General features: G+C 35.3%; 2 protein-coding genes, 1 non-coding gene and 1 pseudogene across 3 annotated transcripts; 2 read left to right on the forward strand and 2 right to left on the reverse strand.

The window, feature by feature from the left end:
• The first annotated feature begins 603 nt into the window (after nt 1-603).
• LOC140805745 (U1 small nuclear ribonucleoprotein 70 kDa-like) lies at nt 604-6274 on the forward strand. Its single transcript, XM_073162070.1, has 10 exons — nt 604-807; nt 1236-1350; nt 1434-1513; nt 1758-1833; nt 2032-2096; nt 2182-2244; nt 3650-3731; nt 3819-3981; nt 5141-5206; nt 5458-6274. The coding sequence occupies exons 1-10, from the start codon at nt 709-711 to the stop codon at nt 6080-6082; spliced, it is 1434 nt and encodes a 477-aa protein (XP_073018171.1). The 5' UTR covers nt 604-708; the 3' UTR covers nt 6083-6274.
• Nucleotides 6275-7543: 1269 nt separating this feature from the next.
• LOC140805821 (acidic endochitinase-like) lies at nt 7544-9118 on the reverse strand (annotated as a pseudogene).
• Nucleotides 8644-8715, reverse strand: TRNAE-UUC (transfer RNA glutamic acid (anticodon UUC)). The gene has a single exon. It is a non-coding gene; the product is annotated as a tRNA-Glu (tRNA).
• An 8444-nt stretch (nt 9119-17562) lies between the features above and the next one.
• LOC140805880 (SCARECROW-LIKE protein 7-like) lies at nt 17563-19928 on the forward strand. Its single transcript, XM_073162271.1, has one exon. It carries the CDS (start codon nt 17741-17743, stop codon nt 19520-19522), a length of 1782 nt encoding a protein of 593 aa, XP_073018372.1. The 5' UTR covers nt 17563-17740; the 3' UTR covers nt 19523-19928.
• The last annotated feature ends 834 nt before the right edge of the window (nt 19929-20762 follow it).

The following is a 20762-nucleotide window of genomic DNA, read 5'->3' on the forward strand; positions in this document are numbered from 1 at the left end:
CCAAGGGAGATAACGTGGAAGACACACAGGAAAACAACAAAAACTTGGCATGACCATCACGGTGTTTTTTAAAACTCACCTGGGATATAAAATGTTTCAAATATCATTTTCAATATTTTTCATTTTTTAAAATTTGAGAAAGATATTGAGTGAATCTAATTTTTGCTTGATTATATTTTCAATTTGAAATACAATAAAATTAATATATCAAAATATGTTTAATGATTTTTTACATTCTAATATATATTTATTTAATATTAATATTATTAAATTTTATATATATATATATATATATATATATTATATTATTAATTTGAGATAATTAAAATAACTAATTTTTGGTATCATGACATGTTTTAATAATTATATATAGCTTACGAACATGATCTTTGTTTTATAACATTAAATTATATGTTTAATTTCAACTTTGATTTTTTTTTCTTATTTAATTTAATTTATGATTTATATATCAAAATTATAATTTAATTTTTTTATTATTTTTTGTAATTATATTTTGATTTTTATTTAATTATAAATAGAATGAATTATAAAAAATGGAGCAGAAAGTATAATATATATATATATATTGGTAGTTCCGTGTTGCATCGTGATTATCTATCTAGTAGTCGTGGTGGTGTTCCCTAAAATTGAAATTGCGAGTTAGTCAACTCCGTTAGGTCTTTAGTCGAAAACCCTAAGGTGAGTCCGATGGGGGACTACGGCGATGCAATGATGCGCGACCAGAACGCCGCCGTGCAGGCGAGAACTAAGGCTCAGAACCGCGCCAATCTCATGCAACTCAAAATGGTACTCTTATCATTTGCATCGATTCGGGATTTATGTCGATGCTGGCTTATATGAATTTTCTTTTTGTTGGATACGCTAGATATAATGTCTATCCGGTCTGTAGAAGTTTGATTTATTTTGGAAATTTAATTCCTTCAAGGTTTGGGTTTACGGACGTAGTGTAGGGATTAGTGTATTGCTCCCTCCCTATTGAAGATGCTTGGTTGAATTCTTTTGGGTTTGTTAATTATTTTGTTTGAGAAATGAAGCAAGGTTCTTTTGTTTTTTCAGGTGGGTAGATTTTTAAGTTGTAGGAAGGGGACTCGCTATATCGCTTCGTTAGTTTTCCTGAATTTCATAATAACTAGTTTGTGATTTGGGCTGTTTCATTGTCTTCGCCAAAGAAAAATCCCTCGGTGTTGAATGCTTTTCTATGATTGTTCTTGTAGATTGGTCAAAGTCACCCCACTGGTTTAACTACTAATCTTTTGAAGTTGTTCGAACCACGCCCGCCTCTGGAATACAAACCACCTCCAGAGAAGAGGAAATGCCTGCCATATACAGGTCTGTTCTGCATTTATTTAGCTTCACACTCACCAATTTATATGGCCTGACTTTTGCTTCTATGATCTTATTTGATTTCACAGGTATTGCACAACTGGTTAGTAATTTTGCGAACCCTGGTGATCCTGAGTATGCCCCCCCTGTCGATGAGGGTGAGACTCCGGTAAGATTTTTCCATCTCAAAATCTGCTGTATATGATTAGAACTTTGAGATTCATTTCTTTGATACTTTTTGGCACTTAAAAGTTTATATTTTGGTGAGGTAGTTAGTTTCCTTTTTTTATGTATTGCTGTTTTAGTTAAAGTTCATAATCACAGCGCTTGAACGGTTGAACCCACTCCCTGATATTAGAAGACCTGGTTTTGGGCATGCAATACATATTTACTGATTCTCTTCTTGTATGAAGGCACAAAGGAAGGCCAGGATTCACCAAATTCGGCTGGTGGAAGGAGCGAAAAAAGTTGCTGAGGAATTCGAGAAATGTGATTATAGCTTCACAAACTTCTTAAATCTTAAGATAGCTAATAGCTACAGCTTTCATTCAGCTTTTAGTGGCATTTGATATTTCATATATTCTCGAAATCTCTCCCTTCCATACAATACAAGTCTGTAGTTAACTAGTGCCAGATGAACTTGGATTCAAATGTTTGTTAATCTTGTTTCTGTGTTTTTCTTCACAGATGATCCAAGTAAGGACCCAAATATATCTGGTGATCCATACAAAACATTGTTCGTTGCTAGGATTGTGAGTTCTCCTTTTCTTAGTTATCATTTTGTTGCTACTGTTGATTTTTTTCCTGTTCTTATATGATTTTTTTTCCTTTTTCCAGAACTATGAGACATCTGAGAACAGGATCAAAAGGGAGTTCGAGGCTTATGGGCCAATCAAGAGGGTAGGTATTGTAGGATGCCCCAAGCGGGGCTCAGGTTATCTTTTGGGTTGGTAAGAGTGTACATTCGCTGTTACACTGTCCTTTTGTTATTCATGTCTAAGAAAACCTTTTTTTTTTGGCTCAAAGAATTTCCCCTCAACTGTACCACTCCACCAGAACTGGGGAAAGAAGGGAACCGGAGGAATTATGGGTATTATAATTTAATCTAGTACAATTGAAACCGTGTGGCATGCGTCAGTAAAATATAAGAAATTTTGGGATTGCCTCTTCTGTGCTATTGATCAAAAGATTTTAAAATATGAAAATTAGTATTTTTGTAAAGCAAACATTCTAATCACTCTGTATGTGATCAGATGTATAGCTTATAGATCATGGAACTGTTTCTGTTTTTTCTTCAAGAGTAGATCAAATTTGATTTGCGACTGTTCTACTTAAACTTTAGAACAATTCTCATTTCATCACTTCAATGATGATCTATGCTTGGTATGCAGTTAGTCAGGTGTCTTGATCATATGTTTTGGGATTCTATTTGAGGATGCATGAAATTTGACTTGTAACCTTACCTCTGATTTGCTAGTTAGAATAATTCGCATTTCATGCCTTCTGGACCTCATGTTTAATTCGAAAACAGAAACTGTAGCACCCAGGTATTATTTTGGTTGAAATTGTAGTTAGGCTGCTACTTCCTTTTACCCCCCTTTTTTTGGGGCTGAAATATTTCAGAACTAGGTGGTGGTTTAGTTTCTAGTCATGCTTCATTTTTAAATGTTAGTTTCAAACTTGGTAAGAGGGTAAAATTTCCTACATTGGCTCTCATCTGCATGAACTTTTTCCCAAGTGACCATTCAAAGTGAGAAACGGAACCTCATAACTACAAAGGTAAAATTTTGAATCTTTTAAGAGCTATGATTCCTTGTGCCATTTGGTCATTATTTCAAGCAACATGGGGAAGCAACTTTTTCCTGCAATGGGTAAATCGCTTTGGGAGTAATAGCATCTCTCTCTTCCTTTTAATTTTAGTACGCAGTATCTTTCTATTTAGAGGTATTAAAAAGCTTCAATGACTATGATGATAGATCGTCTTCGATATATTACTCGTAGTCATTTTTTTATATTAAGAAATATCCCTGGTAAGGGGAAGTTAGTGTGTGTATGTCAACTGGTATATTGGCCACCGTTTTATGGAAACTCTAGCAGTGATGGTGATGCGTCTGGCTTGGGAGCTCTATGATTGAAAGGTGAGCACGGCTAATTAGGCATAGTGCCTGTCTGCCGTGCCCTTAGGCATTTTTTTACCGTAGGCGTAGTACAAAATCAAGACATAACTAGAAGACTTGTCTTTTTCGAGTATATTTTAAAAATTTTGTAGATATTGTTTCCTAGCTGTATCTTTTTTACTTTTCAGGTTCGCTTGGTCACAAATAAAGATACAAAGAAGCCTAGAGGCTATGCTTTTATCGAGTTTATGCATACACGGGATATGAAAGGTTTGTTCACACTCATGACTTTACTTCTATTTATTCTCCTGTAATTTTATGCTTATTAATGGGTGGTTATACTTATATGTCATGCAGCGGCATACAAACAAGCCGATGGCAAAAAAATTGATAACAGGAGGGTGCTTGTGGATGTTGAGCGAGGCAGAACCGTTCCAAACTGGCGGCCTCGCAGGCTTGGTGGTGGACTTGGAACAAGTCGGGTTGGTGGTGAAGAAGTTAATCAGAAGTATGCAGGAAGGTAAGTCTTGTGTGAACATGCATGACAGCTGCACACCTTTTTGAATCAAGACTGTAAAAAAAGTTTTCCTGTTGAAAAATCGAGGATGCTGTAGAATTTTGTGTGATGTTTGAAATTTGAAACCTAGTTGGTCTTAGTCAGAGGTATAAACGAACCGAATCGAGCCGAATATTAGTACAAATTTAAGGTTCGAATTTGGCTCGAATTAAGTATATTCGAGTTCGAGCTCGATTCGAAGCTTAATTTTTTTAATTTTTTGGTTCGAGTTTGGCTTGAAAAGAGTTTCGAGTTCGGCTCGAAATCCTCGAACCTATTCGTGAGTTGTACGAATTATTGTTTGGATAGTAAAATTCGAGAATGAAAGCTTAAGAGCTCGAAATGTCCGAAAGCACGAAATGTATATATATTTAATATATGATTATATTATATGAATAAAATATTAATGCTCGTGAGCCGCTCGCGAACTATCGAACAAAATAATTTGAGCTCGAGTTCAGCTCGAAAAAAGTTCGAACATGTTCGAGTTCGGCTCGAGTTCGATAAATTCGAATACAAATCAAATATTTATCGAGCCAGCTCGAAAGTCCGCGAACATGCTCGATTTGTTTACATCGCTAGTGTTTGTTGTCTTTATAATGATATTTTAAAACTTGCTGATTTCATTGTCACCTTATGGTGCTTTTGATCCTAGCTACATTCAGGGGAAATTATTTACTTAAACCTGTTTTATGCATTGGAGCAATTTGCTTAAAATATGGTTGCAATGTTCATATATTATTTTCTTCGTTTGATCAACTGTGTTTTTAGCCACAATTCATGTTTATTTCCAATTAATAATTTGTCTGGTATAAATTATTTGGTACTGTATTTTATAAATTTGAAGCATCTTTGGAAAAAAATCTTTCCGTTTATCAGCACCTACCCTCTTACTCTTTTTTAACCCACTTTATGTTCACGGCAGCTGATAATTAATTTGTACTTGTGCTTATTTTTCTGAACTACATACATTTCATGGGTTTTCTTCACTTCAAGTGATTATCATGATTTTGACACTTCTACCAACCACAGTACCACACTCTTTGGCTTGCATGTTAGTATGATGTTGCATCATCGACCTGTTAGAATTTACACAAGGTTAATATTCTTTTTGGTATTGTAGAGAACAAGGACAGTCTGGAGGAAAATCTGTGTCTGAGGAGCCAAGGGTTCGAGATGAACGAGATAGGTAAAGCCCCTGACAATATGGGACTCCTGTATCTACTTTGTACAAATTATGGCCTATATACTGCTGAACTTGTTGAAGCTGGGTTCAGTAACGGATCATGAGTCTGTCTATTTTGAGAACAGTCATCGACTCATCTGTACCATCGCATATTAAAATCCAGGACAAGTTATATCGGTTGTCAATTTATCAATGATTGCCTCCTGGGCATCTTATGAAACTAAAATTTATAACTGACAAATTTTCTGGTATAGGGAGAAATCTCGTGAAAGGGGAAGAGACAAAGAGAAAGAACGGGAAAGATCTCGTGAGCTATCGCACGAAAGACCAAGGGATCGTGACCGAAGAGAAGATAGGCACCACCGGGATCGTGACAGAAATAAAGACAGGGACAAGGAGAGAGATCATGGTCGAGACCGTGAGAGGGATCGGCCTCGCGACCGTGATCGAGGTCGTGATCATGATGATCGTGACAGGGAACGTGGCAGAGATCGTAACCGTGACAGGGAAAGGGAAAAAGAAAAGGATTATGAAGCTGAGGACGGCAACGATCGTGGACATTCCCGTGACCGTGAGTATGACTACGATCGTGTCAATTCTAAGCATGAGCGAGACCGAGGTACTAGAGACAGAGATCGTAACAATGCAGATGCAGAAGACGATCATGGGTGGCCCAATCAGCCTGAACGCGAACATGGGCGCCACAACTATCATGAACGCCAAGGTCGAGGTTCGTATGAGGATCCAGATGGTCAGGGTGTTTATGACCGCTATAGGGAAACTGATCGTGGTGATGACCGTTATGATCGCATGGATGAGGATGGTTACGGTTATGATCGTTCTGCATCTGAGCCTCAAGAAAGGGATTACAGGCGTTGAGATTTTGTGGGTTTCTATTCGAGTTGGTGTGTTATATGTTTTAAAGCAGACTGTTTCTCTACTATGGATGCTGGTTTCTTTCTCTCCTGTATTTGGGGCTGGGTTCGTTGAAACTCGTTTTTATGGCTTCTAATGCGTGACCCTTGCTACTACATTTCTTATTTTGGATATGATAACGTTGTTGTTGTCTTTTGACTGTTCCATTACATCTTGTCACTTGTCAGTAATAATATGGTTTGTTTTTTTGCCATCAGCAAATCAAGTAGCTCATATTTTATACAAGACAACTGGTTAGGTCCGGTCAAGTGAGGATATACTTTAATTTCTGATGTATTAGCTTTCATGAAGCGAGAATGAGAGAAGTTCGATGCTTCATCACTTGTTCTTCCTATTTTAATTTCTGATGTATTTATTAGCTTTCAAGAAATGAGAATGAGGGAGTTTCGATACTTCCCTGCCACCTTGTCCGCTTACTGCTACCACCCCCTTCCCCTTTTATCCATTTCTTTACACTTTAGGCATTCAAATTTTTACTTTACTAAACTAATCATAAAAGGTTATCTTGTGGAAACTCGAATTAAAGCTTTTGATTGAGAGAATTAGACGGAGGGTCGGCTTTTGGTGGGATTATTGGTGCGTACCATAGTAGGGTATGCGACTCTGGTGCACAATTATATACGAGTGTCACGTGAGTCGGGTTGACTCGTTTCACGTTTAAAATAAGAATGATTTATCTGTGATAAGAGTTTGTGATTATCCGTGTAATATTGTAAGAGAGATGGACTTATGATCATAATTTTTTATTTCTATTTTATTTTTTTAAAGAAAGCAGATCTCTAGGAGAGGAGGTGGTTATTCTTCGGGGGCCGATCAAGTGAGACGAGTCATTGATCTATTGGATCATTTTTCCTTAGTTCTTATCATATTTAATTTTTTTCGTTAAATTGTTTTTTTATTTATTTTCTTATTTAATATATCAGGTTTATGATTAAATTTGCATATCTTATAACTAGAAAAAAAAAATCATGTTATTAAACTTTATATCATATTTAATTCTTTATAATATTATAACTAAATCAAAACTTTAGAAAAAAAATATGTCACATACATTCATATATTACATATTACGTTACATATAATGTTGTGTCAGTATTAAAACTTTACAAGTGACACCGAGTACTAAATTTTTTTTCCTTTGAAAAATACTTTGTTTTATATTGTTTGCGTGAGAATTGAATTAATAAACGTTATAGGATTATCATAGGGAAAGTTGGTTTCCGAATAAATATTGGATCAAACAAATTAATTAAAAAAGATAAAAATGAAAAATTATCTGGACTCCTCGAACAGATTTGAATCTTCTGTTGTGATTGATTCTTATAGTTTTACAATTGTCCTGGTGATGAGCTGCAAAGAAGCTAAAAGCATTTACCGCCAACAATTCAAACATACGTATAAACAAACACGAATACATAGACATGATTTTACGCATGATTTTACATGACAAACTCAACTAAAAATCACCAGGAGAAAAATGGATCAAACATCGTTTTTGATGGAAGAACTGTACCTTGTATCATGGTATATGTCCCACAGCATAACACCCCCATATTTTGCAGAACCCGTAATCGCTTGAAGCACTTGTGAAGTTCTCCTGCAGGAACAAATCCCGTGCAAGCAGCATCTGGTAATCCAAGAAATATCTCTCTCTTGCTGGGATTTAGTTCCAATCCTTGCATACTTCTTCAAAGCTCGTGATTCCAAAAGTGAATTGTCATGGAGGATTGTTGTAGAATTGAGCCCAAACATAGCCGAAAAGTACGGTCTGATGTGCATTCCCAATGTAGTAATCAGGGAACGGGCACTGTGATGCTGCGGTAAGGTACACTTTCTTCCCCCTCTTACCATAGTTAAAAAGGAATCGTGCTAAATTGTCCCGTTAAAGGTTCGTTCCTCCCTCGATGCCAAAGTCGATTCCAGGGAAAATGGCGTGATGTTCCACCCAAAAAATTGTTCCAAAGATAAGTTTCAACTTGTCTGGCATTAGCGTAAGGATCTCAATGGCCTGCAAAATTGATCATAGGTGCCTGGCCATTGCCAAATGTAGGGAGAAAAACTATGTTTACGAACTTATAGTCCGGTGGCACAGGTTTCGGCTAATGAGCCTTCGTTTCCGTTCTGTCCCCGATTTTTCGGGCATGGGAATGTGGCAGTAGGAGGCAAATTGAGAGGAATAAAGTGGTTGCAGTGAGTGGATTTGGTGCCATTGGTGGACCAATTAGCAAGTTCTTGGTCCTGGTGAGACCTTGGTAGTTGTTTTTGTGAGTAAAATCTGTGGGAGATTTCAGGTTTATATAGAAGGTGGTGGTCCTAGAAGCACAAGTGCTAGTAGTAGTAGCTGCAGTAGTACTCAACATTAGAGCCGCGTAGCGTAGTATAGCGTACGTGGGCTGCCACTGCCGCCAAATCTTGCCATTCCTGGTTCAATTTATACGCCTGTCGATACATTGGTTGAGGATAAACACATAATAAATTAATTATTGTGTTGAATCCAAAAAAAGTTCCATTGCCGGGAATCGAACCCGGGTCTCCTGGGTGAAAGCCAGATATCCTAACCGCTGGACGACAATGGATTGTCGTTGTGATTTTGATAAAACGTATTTATTAAAATACTTAACACCTCCATTCCTTTCCCTTCTTAGGTTCCATTTTTTGGCAGGCCGAACAGAATGAACGGTTTCCCAAAACCCCACTCCTAATTGGCAAAGATAAAACCTAATTCCAATCTGAAAATCATCGTTTCCGCAAAAATCACAAGTCGATTGAGGATTATTAACCTGCGGAATCTGCTTTCTGTGATCCCATTTCAGTTCGATTGGACACTGTTATCGGGCAGGATTGGGATCTTGTTAGGTGGATCAACTCGATGATAACTCGGTCGAAGCTGGTGGAGCAACTGAGAGATTACCAGATCCGATCTCAGCACAAGTGGCCGGCTCTCACTGTCTTCTCTCCCAAACCCATTCTCTCCACCAGGTAATTTCATGCTTTTGCTCTTTGTTGTGTTTCATAATTAACCTGCATATATTATATTTTGGTAAATTGGTGATTATTTTTGTGAATTTTTTATGTTCTATGTTCGTTCATACAATTGCAATTTTGTGAAAAGATGCAAGTTTTTCTTTGTTCAGAATGGGAATCTTGAATTGACTGTGCACATGGTTTTGAATTATATTTAGGATCACTGCTTTTATTGAGAGAAACAATGGTTGGGAGCTAGAACTCAATGCGATTTCTCATGCATAATGTAAACAAGCTACTTGTCTGGATAGTGTAAAATTTTGGTCTCCGTCTCAATTTTGAAAATACATAAAGATTTTAATGCTCAGCCATATCTCAAAGAACCATTTGAAGACTTTATACTGTAATGAAATTGTCGATGCAGCCTATGGTGAATGGTGCATTAAAAGTTGCAACTATTTGTCATTACTTTTGGTTTATCGATCTGAATTGTTTCTTCCAGCAATGAAGTTGTTATACTGGTCGGCACTCGGCCTCCTGGTTAATTTTCGATCGCTTTAAATTTAAACAGTTATATATGTGTGGAAAAGGAAATATCTAGTGTGTGCTTGCTGTTGGGTTTGAGAAACCAAATGCATAGACTCAATTATTCAAATAGTGGATTTTGCTTGATCTGCGTGACTTTCTTTCAGTTCATGGTGAACAATGTTTCAGTAATATAACAAGCTCTGTAACCCTGTAAAGACACTAACTCTTTTCCATCTTTATCCTTTATGTTTGACTCCCTTCTTTTCTTGTTTCTATTTAGTTCATAATGCCATCAAATATTTCTTCAGTTATTTCACCGTGTTGTTTTTACACTTTCTCAGGACTGATGTTGCGGTGTCTATATTTTGGGCCTTGCTCTTTATTGTACTTCTAGTTTCCTCGTATAGTACCCTCTTGTTGAAATGTTACTGGATTTCCTTCATTATCATGTGCCTTGGCATCCTTATTCCTATACGTTTGAGAATTTTGCGGCAGTCGCTTGCAAGAAAAAGGGATAGAAGATTGTTGCTACCTTTATCCATGTGAATGTTCTCAACTATTACTGGGCAATAGACACTTATTTACCTGATGTAAACAGAGGTTTCGCTTCTTGGGAAGCCCACTCTGCAAGCTCATTATTATTGATTTGCTGACTTCTAATATTGGTAGGGCTCTTTCCGACCCTTTTCTCGTTGAATTTATACAAGAGCAATCTAGAGTTGCTGGAGAAAAACACAAGAAGCTTGCACTATCGCTCAAGTGATTAGAAACTCTCTTGTACTCAGTTTCCAGTAGTGGGAATAACTACCCCCCAATTGAGTTGTTCGTTGCTTCACCGTCTCCTGATTGTAAATATTGACTGAACCAGGCACTTTTTTTACTCCAGATGAACTCAACATGAACGTAGGGAAATACCAAGTTACCAAACATCTGATATGGTAAAGTAGAGCCTTTGGATTCTGCAGAGAGAAAAACTTTTTTTGTATTCCAATGTTTAGCTAAAAGTCGGGCTCAAGAGCAGATCTGTTCGATTTTATGTCCTGAAAAAACTAGTTAGTTTCTCGTAGGTGTTCGATTTTTAATTTATATTGATATTGATGTAGTTTCTATTCAGATTATGTGATTACATATACACGTAATTTTTTCAGTAGTTATTTTGGATCAAATCCAATGAGTTGATTTTTTTTACCGAAGAGATGAGTTGATATATTGTTTAATTTCATAGTTTCCTGGTTTTTTTTTTACTCTACTGAAAATACAAATACAGGTTTATTGAAGTTTCAATGTGTTCAGAAATAGGGACCATAGAATGGTTTTGATACCGAAGATAAATCGTGGTGGTGTATTTAATCTAAGAAATTTTAAAGTCATTAAATATCCAGATTAAGAATAGATTTCTTGTGAGACTGTCTCACGAATCTTTATCTGTCAGACGGGTTAATTCTACCGATATTCACAATAAAAAGTAATAATTTTTCATGGATGATTCAAATAAGAGAAATGTCTCACAAAATACGACACGTATAATTGTCTCACACAAATTTCTACCACATATTAAATAAACCTTAGGAATCCGTATACATCTCAAAGTGAGGTCTCTTATAGACGGTACAAAAGTTACGTTTCATTTTTCATGAGTTTCTAATACATAATTATTTTCTTTATTCTTTTACCAATCTACTCCATCATTAAATATTAATAACTACTTCCAATAAATTTTTATACTATTAAAACATTCATTAAATAAGAGTCAAATGAAATTCTTTTATAAATTTATTTCTTGGATAATTTTCTCAATATATGTGAAAACGAACAAAAACTTAAATACATGTGACGGAGAAAGTAAAAATCGAGTAACATGGTGCATTTCTTTAATTTGATATTTGCATATTTGGACGACTCATATTTAATAGGGGTGGGATCGGACAGGGATCCGACTCGTAACTCATCTACCAATCCACTTCCCGATTAGAAATGAGATTTTTTTTCTCCTCAAATCGCACTCGACAAGTATTGAGATCCGAATATTCGGGATTCCGTCAGGTAAGAAAATGATATCCCGATAAATATTTTTTTTAATCCATTGAATTTGGATAAAACACATCAATTTTTAATTAATGATGAACACGAACAAGTTAAACAATGTTTATAAATATTAAAAATTAAATCACTTGATGATAAATTATAAATAAACTGAAAACAACTTATTGATTAATCCAAGCAAATCAAAAACAAATTTGACATGTTCAGGGCCACGGGAGCGCGATACCATGGGAAAAAATATCAGAATGACAAAGAAAATATTCTAGCCAATATCCCAATCATTATTTTAAGCTGGATTTTATTGATAATAATATGAATTTAGATGTTAGAATTTCTTACTAAACATTGGGCCGAGGAAGAAGAACTGTTCACAAGTTTTCGGGCCGGTAATATCAGGCCATAATAAATTGGGCCCTTAGTTCAAACACCAATAAATTGGGCCTTTTAAATTTGTATTATTTGTGGTCGTATATCCTTTTTCAACTTTTTCACATTTTTATTGACGAAAATACCCCTCAATGGTTTCCGTGGATACTTGAAATAGCATCTTTCCTCAAGTTATCAAAAATTTTAGCTTTTATTATGGTGGAATACATAAGTACCAAATGTTCGAATTCATGAAACTAACAACTCAAACGACGGTTCATTTGACAAGAAATTCGATCGTAGGATCTAATTTCTCATCAGTGTCTTTCGACCATACAGTAGAATAATATCTACTGCAGAAAATGATCTAGATTTTGTTCGCATAAAATTGATCAAATATTGACCATCATTCCTACTTCATTCCATCCTATTAAGACATTAGAATTGTGACATGTTTCATTTATGATTTTCTTTATATAATTTTGTTTTGTCTATGTTTGTTCAAACTCTGAGTCAATCACGATTAATGTTCAAGTCAAACATTAAAAACTTCCAATTCATTTTCATTTTCACATTGTCTATTTTTATCAGCTCATTTCACTGTTGTTGTTAATGTTGTTATCAAAGTCACGGGCGTCGTTGCTACCGTCACTTTACAAATTTTTTTTATATATATTTATTTACAACTGTTTTATGGTGAAAACTTCAATCTTGCTAGCTTTCACGTATCTATAATTGTGATCTGTTTGCTAAAACCAATGAGTCTTTGTAGAAATCGCAAATCGATCTATTCAGAATGTAAACGTGAAAAGGAATAGTATGGCCATGAGTGGTTTGATCAGGTTTAACCAAAAAATATAGATTGTTTGCGATTACTGTCATTCTCAACTCTTTCAAATTTTTTAAAAACTTAATATTTAAATAAAAAATTTATTGAATGTGACAATTTTTTATGAGAATTTTATGATGTGATTAAATTTATTAATTATTTGAAAATAAAATATCAATATTTCTAGTATAATAATTAAAATAAATATTCTTTAATCAAATTATGGTACTTTTAATTAAAGCTAATTTATTTTCCATACAGGTTAATTATTCGATGAGTCAGTAAGAAGACACTGGGCTATTAATTGAACAAATAATTTTTATGTTGTGAAATGTAGCAGAGAATGGATTTCTAAGATTTATCTTATGGTTTTTCTGATATAAATATTTGTACAATAGTTTTTTTAATTAAATTTTCCTAATATTATTTAAAGGGCTGGTTCATGTATCTGTAATAAAATCTTCATATTGAATTATTTAAAGGGTTGATTTTAATTAAATTTAATTTTTTTATCAAACAAGTATAGGTCATCTTCAATTATTAGATATTATTTAAAATATTTAAGAACGTCGTTTTCATCTGGGAGATATGTAATGATGATGATGATGATATTTAATTTTCGGACAATCCTAATTGGTGTGACAATTATGTTAAAGGATGTTAATAGAATTTTAATAAAAGAAGACAATATTAATAAATATTTTTTAATTCGATAAGATAATATCTATCTTCATTTTCTAAAGATAACCCTCGAAGTAAAGACATTTGTATTATTTTTATCTAGGATCATATATTTGTCATTTTACCAAAATCTATAACTGGTAGTAACGGTAAAACTAATTTTTTTTTAACTCGTATAGCCGTTCAAACACCACGTTTCGATTATTTTACCTCACATAGACAATTATTACACTCAATAGACACATTTATTAAAAATTACATATATATACAAAAATGGCAAAAACTTGTGTGAGACGGTCTCACGGGTCGTATCTGTGAGACGGATCTCTTATTTGGGTCATCCATATAAAAGTATTACTTTTTATGCTAAGAGTATTACTTTTTATTGTGAATATGGGTAGGGTTGACCCGTCTCACGGATTAAGATCCGTGAGACGGTCTCACATGAGACTCACTCTACAAAAATTACATATATATATATATATATATGTGTGTGTGTGTGTGTGTACATAATACACCTAATTATTTTATTTTTTCAATGAAAAGAAAAGAGGAAAGTTACGCTTTAATGGTGTGAGTACGCTTTAACTAAAGTAATACAACAAAAATTACACAAATAATCCTAACAAAATCCGTTTTAAGTAAAAAAAAAAAAAAATCGATATCGAATGACCATAGAATAATCTCGATGTTATGTCATTCACGATTTATGATTATTTTGACGAATAAGATTTTTATATGTTTTCCTCATAATGGAACTGAAAAGTAATGATTATTATTTATTTATATGATTTTTCGCAAATGAGTAAAAAATCATGTTAATTTATTTATGTGTAAAAGTCTTTACCGCCGCTTTGGGCTCTCATGCCAAAATTGTTTTCAGATTGCTTTTAATTCTTTTTCGCTTTATTACGTATATTTTTAACAGTGGGCCCTAAAGTTTGGCCTTTATCCTTTTAATCTACTTGATGTGGGCCATAGAGACTCGATGTGGCCCACTGAGCCCAAACCGGCCAAAACAAAACGGCCCTTGATATAGGTAAACTGGGCCCAACACCTTCCTCTTTTTAACACCTCATCTTCTAAAAACTTCGATTCAATTTGACTCATTTACTTTTTGTTTGACAATTGATATTTGCTTACATTTTGTTTATATAAATGCTATTTATATAAACACACATAAAATTATATATTATTTAAAATAATTAATATTGGTAATTTAAATTTGTATAAGAATATTGTTTAATTATTCTGCAATAATTGCGACGAATATACGATAAATCTCTTGTAAAAAAATCTTTTTCTTTCTCACTTTGTATATTATTCCTGACTTGTTCATTTCCATCATTGTTTGAATATAAATCTCGAATGAATTCAATAATTGTTGCAAATAAGGAATGAAGTTAAAATACCTAAAAAATAATATTTTGTACTCAACATAAAATATCTTCATGATGTGTGTAGTTTACAAGCTAATACACATTTCGATTAAATTGTACGACTACAAAAAATTATGAAATACAGTATACATTTTTTAAAATATAGTTTCTAATTTTTTTTTTATGTGTTGAGTAGCTTATACTAAAATCTAAACATGATAAAACCAACCATATTCTAATTAATAGGATAAATGGCGTAGAGGGCACAAAGTGTGAAATAGGCATCGGGGCAGGTTACCTTTTCCCCCAATTAACCCTTTTCACCTCATTTCTGTGCCATTTTTTACCCGGCCCAATCGGGGGCCCACTACGCTCCGCTTTGTGTACGTGTCGATCTACTATTCCTCTAGCACGCTTTCCCCTTCCAACGGAAAACGAAGCAGGCAGATCTCACCGTTCGATCCCGACCAACGGCCAAGATCAAAGATTTTCAAACATCGATAAATTGATGACGTCATCAGACGTACGGTGACGCAGCAGTGGGCCCCGCAACGCAGTTACTGCACTGAAGTACTGTGCCCCCCCGTTCGGGCCGGGAGCGAAGAGATGGGACGAACAACTGAATGAGAGCCACGTCATCGTCAGTCGTCTTTGACGGTGCTAAGAAATCTATTGGCGACCACACATCCAAATCGTAAGATGTACGATATATACAAAAATATATCTATTTATTTTATATTAAATTTTTATCATACATTATATTAACTTTTATAGTGAGTCTCATGTCAGACCGTCTCACGGATTTTAATCTGTGATACGGATCAACCCTATCTATATTCAAAATAAAAAGTAAGACTCTTCGCATAAAAAATAATATTTTTTCAAAAATAACCCAAATAAGAGATCTGTTTTCACAAATACGACCCGTGAGACCGTCTCTCACAAATTTTTGTCAAACTTATAAACCACAATCAGATAAAAACAGACAGGAAATCATATACGACAAAGTCGTTTGAAATATATGCTAGGTGGCATTTGAGTTAACGCAAATGTTATCTATTTTATAAGATTAAATTATTGAGTAGCATGAACTTGAATTAACATATATATTATAAGACAAAAATTTGTGTGAGACGGTCTCACGGGTATTATTTGTGAGACAGATCTCTTATTTGGGTCACCCATGAAAAAGTATCACTTTTTATGCTAAGAGTATTACTTTTTATTATGAATATGAGTAGGGTTGACCCGTCTCACAGATTATGATCCGTGAGACGGTCTCACATAAAACTCACTCATATTATAAAGTAACTCACAACGTACTGTCGCATCATATTATACATGGGTGATGTTCTTTGTACCACCTTGTACATTATACATCATATTTTATGAATAAATTACTATATTAAAAAGAAATAAATTATAACATCGGAGTGTAAATGATATTCATTATAATTATTTTTTATGACTATAAAAAATATATCGACGTTGTCTTTATATGTGAAATGGATAAAATTCGAATTAAAACTTGTAAATTATGTTAGTCAATTAGACTGTACATACAAATTATGTACCAGAAATTCGCTTGAAAAAATTTGATAAGAAAATCAGTAAATTTATTTTCTTATCTTGTGTTTGGTTGGTTTGATAGAATTGATAATCCAATCGAACCCTATGTCATGTTTGATTGTAAATTTGTGTATTGATTATTTGTATTAATTTAATCAAATCATTGGATTAAATTTAAAATATTATCATGTGCACCTTTCTTTCATTTATATTAATTGGAAAAACAAAAATTGTCATACATCATCTAATCTCAGATTTAATGAATCAAACCAAACATATTATTTATTCAATATAATTTCACATCCTACTCAAAATATTATTTATTCGATACAATTTCACATCCTACTCAAATATTTTTACCATCACAACATTATTAATATACAGGGATAATTACATTTGTTATCATGTAATTTTTTTTTCATTTAGCCCTGTTAAAAATAAATTTTTTTAGTCAAGTAACTTGCATTTTTATTCTATTTTTGGTGATGTTAACGATGAATTTTTATTTTTAGTCTTATAACTTACATATTTTCTTTCTTTTTTTTTGTCATATTAAGGATAAATTTGCATTTTTAATCTTGTAATTTGTATGTTTTTTTTTCTTTTTTTTATTGAAATCTGTCATGTTTTATTTCAAATGATATTTTGAAAAAATCACGACGTTTATGCAAGTTTACTTCCAAAAATTCATGTCAGCATCGACATTGGTTAGTAAAAATATGTTAATTATATAAATACAAATATAATTTTTCTTTCATCTATATAATCATATCCAAGCAAACAAACTAATTGATGTAATTGATAAGATAAATATGAATTATTCAACCAATAATCATACTATATATATATATATATAAAAGTCTTTTTTTATCTTCTAGGGAAGTCTAACATGGTCAATGGGGAAGTGCCTTCCCATTTAAATTTGACATGGATCTTATTTTTAATTTTAAATATTTAAATGTGAGATATTTTAATAATATAATAAATAAATAATAAATATAATATAAATAATATAATTTAATGCTTACGAGAGCGAGGAATTCCTAAGATTATTTGTTCACAGTCCCCCTTCTCACTATTTAAATTTCGCAGGACTTCCCTTCAGCACCCCTCCCTCCCTTCTCCATGCCTTCAAATTTCATTGTATTTTCGTACTCATCTCCTAAATTTTCTTGCACTTTTGGTCTAGTCATCTGCGGCTGCTCCAATATTTTGTAAGGTTCGGTGAAGAAGGGCTTTACTATGGCATACATGTGTACGGACAGCGGGAATCTGATGGCGATTGCGCAGCAAGTGATTCAGCAGAAGCAGCAGCAGGAGCAGCAGCAAGTGGAGCAGGAGCAGAAGCAGTTCCTCAACCCTTTCTGCCTCAGCCCATGGCCAGGGACCAGTTCCGCCGTCGCAGTTCAACACCATGCTCAGGCTTCAGCATCTCTCAGCTATGGGTTTCTTGACCCGTTTGGTGTCTCGAGTGGAGAGCAGGAGACGACCGAATCTGGGTTTCAGTTTCCCAGCTTGGAACACCACTCCACGACAGGGTTCAGGTTTTCGGATTTGTGCGACGGTCCGGGGGGCGATTTTGAATCGGAAGAGTGGATAGAGAGCTTGATTGGCGGCGGGCATCCGACGGAGAGCTCTAATCTTCGGAGGGATTGCGACGCGTGGCGGCCCGGTTCTGACTTTACCGCTCACATATATGATCCTGATACGTTCCCGAGACGACTCGGTTCTAACTCATCTCCGCCGTCCAATCCTGCCCGAGTTACCTTCTCCGAACCCACCTCTGCCTTGGTCCCGCATTATTCTGCCGTGAAAGAAAAGAAACCAGTATTCCCTGAAGAAGACGTCGTAGTGGCTGGTGATTGTAACACTGTTGCTTCCACTAGTTCTCCTGAAACCTTCCCCAAAGGGAAGCCATATCTTAAAGCTTTATTAGAATGCGCTCGGCTCTCTGATTCAGACCCAGAAAAGGCGATGAAATCACTTGTACGACTCAGGGATTCGGTTTTCCAGCACGGCGATCCTCTCGAGCGAGTATCGTACTATTTCTCCGGGGCACTTTATAGCAGAATCTCTCCTCGACGTGTAAAAGCTGCCACAGTTAGTGATACTACCTGTGAAGAGTTCACTTCGTCGTACAAAGCCCTTAATGATGCCTGCCCTAACTCTAAATTCGCCCATTTTACTGCAAACCAAGCAATTTTAGAAGCCACTGAGAAAGTAAAGAAAATCCATGTAGTGGATTTCGGGATTGTTCAGGGAGTTCAATGGGCTGCCTTTCTGCAGGCTTTGGCGACAAGACCGTCGGGGAAGCCTGAAAGGATTCGACTTTCGGGAATACCGGCCGCTGCTCTTGGGCATACTCAGGCGGCTTCACTTTTTGCTACCGGGAAGCGATTGCGAGACTTCGCCAAGCGTTTGGATTTGAATTTTGAGTTTGAACCCGTTTTGACACCGGTTCGGGAGCTGAAGGACTCGAGTTTCCGGGTTGAGCCGGATGAGGTAACTGCTGTCAACTTCATGCTTCAATTGTATAATTTACTTGACGACAGTGATGAGGGCGTAGAGACAGCCCTAAAGCTTGCAAAGTCCTTGAATCCCAAGGTTGTAACTTTAGGTGAGTATGAAGTGAGCTTGAATCGGGTTGGGTTCTTGCCTCGTTTCAAGAATGCCCTCAAGTACTACACCGCTGTGTTTCAATCCCTAGACCAGAATATGGCTCGAGACTCACCCGAGCGCATCCAGGTTGAAAGATTGGTGCTTGGCCACAGAATAGTTGGAGTAGCTGGGCCGGAAGAACAAAGAAGGGAGCGCATGGAAGATAAAGAAAGATGGAGGATTTTGATGGAGGGTGCCGGTTTTCAGCCATTAGTCTTCAGCCACTATGCATTAAGCCAGGCTAAAATACTTCTTTGGAATTACAGTTACAGCTCATTTTACAAGATTATTGAATCTTCTATACCGGGGTTTCTTACTTTAGCTTGGAATGATGTTCCACTGCTCACTGTTTCTTCCTGGTGTTGATTGAATCAGGCTGAATTTTATCGGTGTTTTTCACCCCCTTGGTTAATTTTTTTGCATCCTTGGCGTGAAATCAGTAAAGAGAGATTGCTAATGAAGTCAGTTTGGATGAACTGTACTGTGTTTGCGTGTTTATCCTAGCGATGCATCAGTTGCAAGAGTAGATGAAATGCATCTTACTAATAGGGACAGAGTAATAGTTTTGAAGCTTTTGGGGGCCAACTCATTTTTCCACTGATTTCAGTACGAATTTATGGTTAATTTACCGAAATGATTAGTGTTTGTTGGTTGTTTTATCCTCTATTTTACAGTTTTAACTCATGGCCTAATTGTTTGTTCTGTAACATGACTAGTTGAAGACCAATTGCAACTGTGTATATGAATCTGAATTATTGGTGTTTCGCACTAATCGGTCTCCTGCTTTTTAATATTTGAAGAACTGGAAAAATTGCATGAGTTACGTCCGGTGTTATGGCCAACCAATTGAAGAAACTAATTCCATATTCGAAGAAGAAAACCAATGTGTGGAAAGCATAATGGGGTTTCCGTGTTATGTTTGTGTAGTCTATTTTCTTGACGTGGGTATTTCTTTCAAGCACTTGCACGTCTAGTGAAACTCGCACCACATAATATGTTTTTATAATTTAGCAGCAGAAGAATGTCATTTTCTTCAAGGTTTTGGGTTTTCCAATGGGGTAGACAGGTATAGACCCAAAAATGGGAAGAATGGCGCATTTTGGGCATCGGCGAAGGTGAAATACATATTTTTGCGAGTTTTACATGTTATGAAATGAAAATCACTCGCGACCTTTGCTGGAAGGTTTGGGTTCATCGAAGTTAGAGGCCGGGAAAAGAGTCCAGAAAAGATCCAAGGGTAACACAGTGGTGGTTCCTTTGAGTTGCCATTTTATCCACGCCCATTAAGTAATACATAAATCTTATGACAATTGGTTTTTGTATTTATTGTTGGTTGCTAGAGTAGAGGCATTTGGATAGAGTGTAGATTACTGGTTGAGGTGAAAAAGCACTTATTATTGTCTTAGGTTGAGGAAGCAATAAGGACTGTACAGTTCTCCTGTTGACTGAAAATTATGTACACGCTGACAGTGTGTATATAAATTGACACTTTGAAATCAGTCTTCCGGTTCCAGAGTCTTGATAGTACACTTCTAAGATACAAGTTATCTTGCTAGGAAAATTATTTAGAAAATATAAGGTAAACCTTTTTAATCAAAATATGTAA

This window comes from Primulina eburnea, chromosome 1 (genome assembly GCF_022965805.1).
Source record: "Primulina eburnea isolate SZY01 chromosome 1, ASM2296580v1, whole genome shotgun sequence".
Classification (NCBI taxonomy): Eukaryota; Viridiplantae; Streptophyta; class Magnoliopsida; order Lamiales; family Gesneriaceae; genus Primulina; species Primulina eburnea.

Coding starts and splice junctions, on each gene's coding strand:
- LOC140805880 (XM_073162271.1), top strand. CDS start 17,741: ATGGCATACATGTGTACGGACAGCGGGAATCTGATGGCGATTGCGCAG.
- LOC140805745 (XM_073162070.1), top strand. CDS start 709: ATGGGGGACTACGGCGATGCAATGATGCGCGACCAGAACGCCGCCGTG. Junction 1,514..1,757: donor TCGATGAGGGTGAGACTCCG/GTAAGATTTTTC, acceptor TCTTGTATGAAG/GCACAAAGGAAGGCCAGGAT. Junction 5,207..5,457: donor GTTCGAGATGAACGAGATAG/GTAAAGCCCCTG, acceptor TTTCTGGTATAG/GGAGAAATCTCGTGAAAGGG.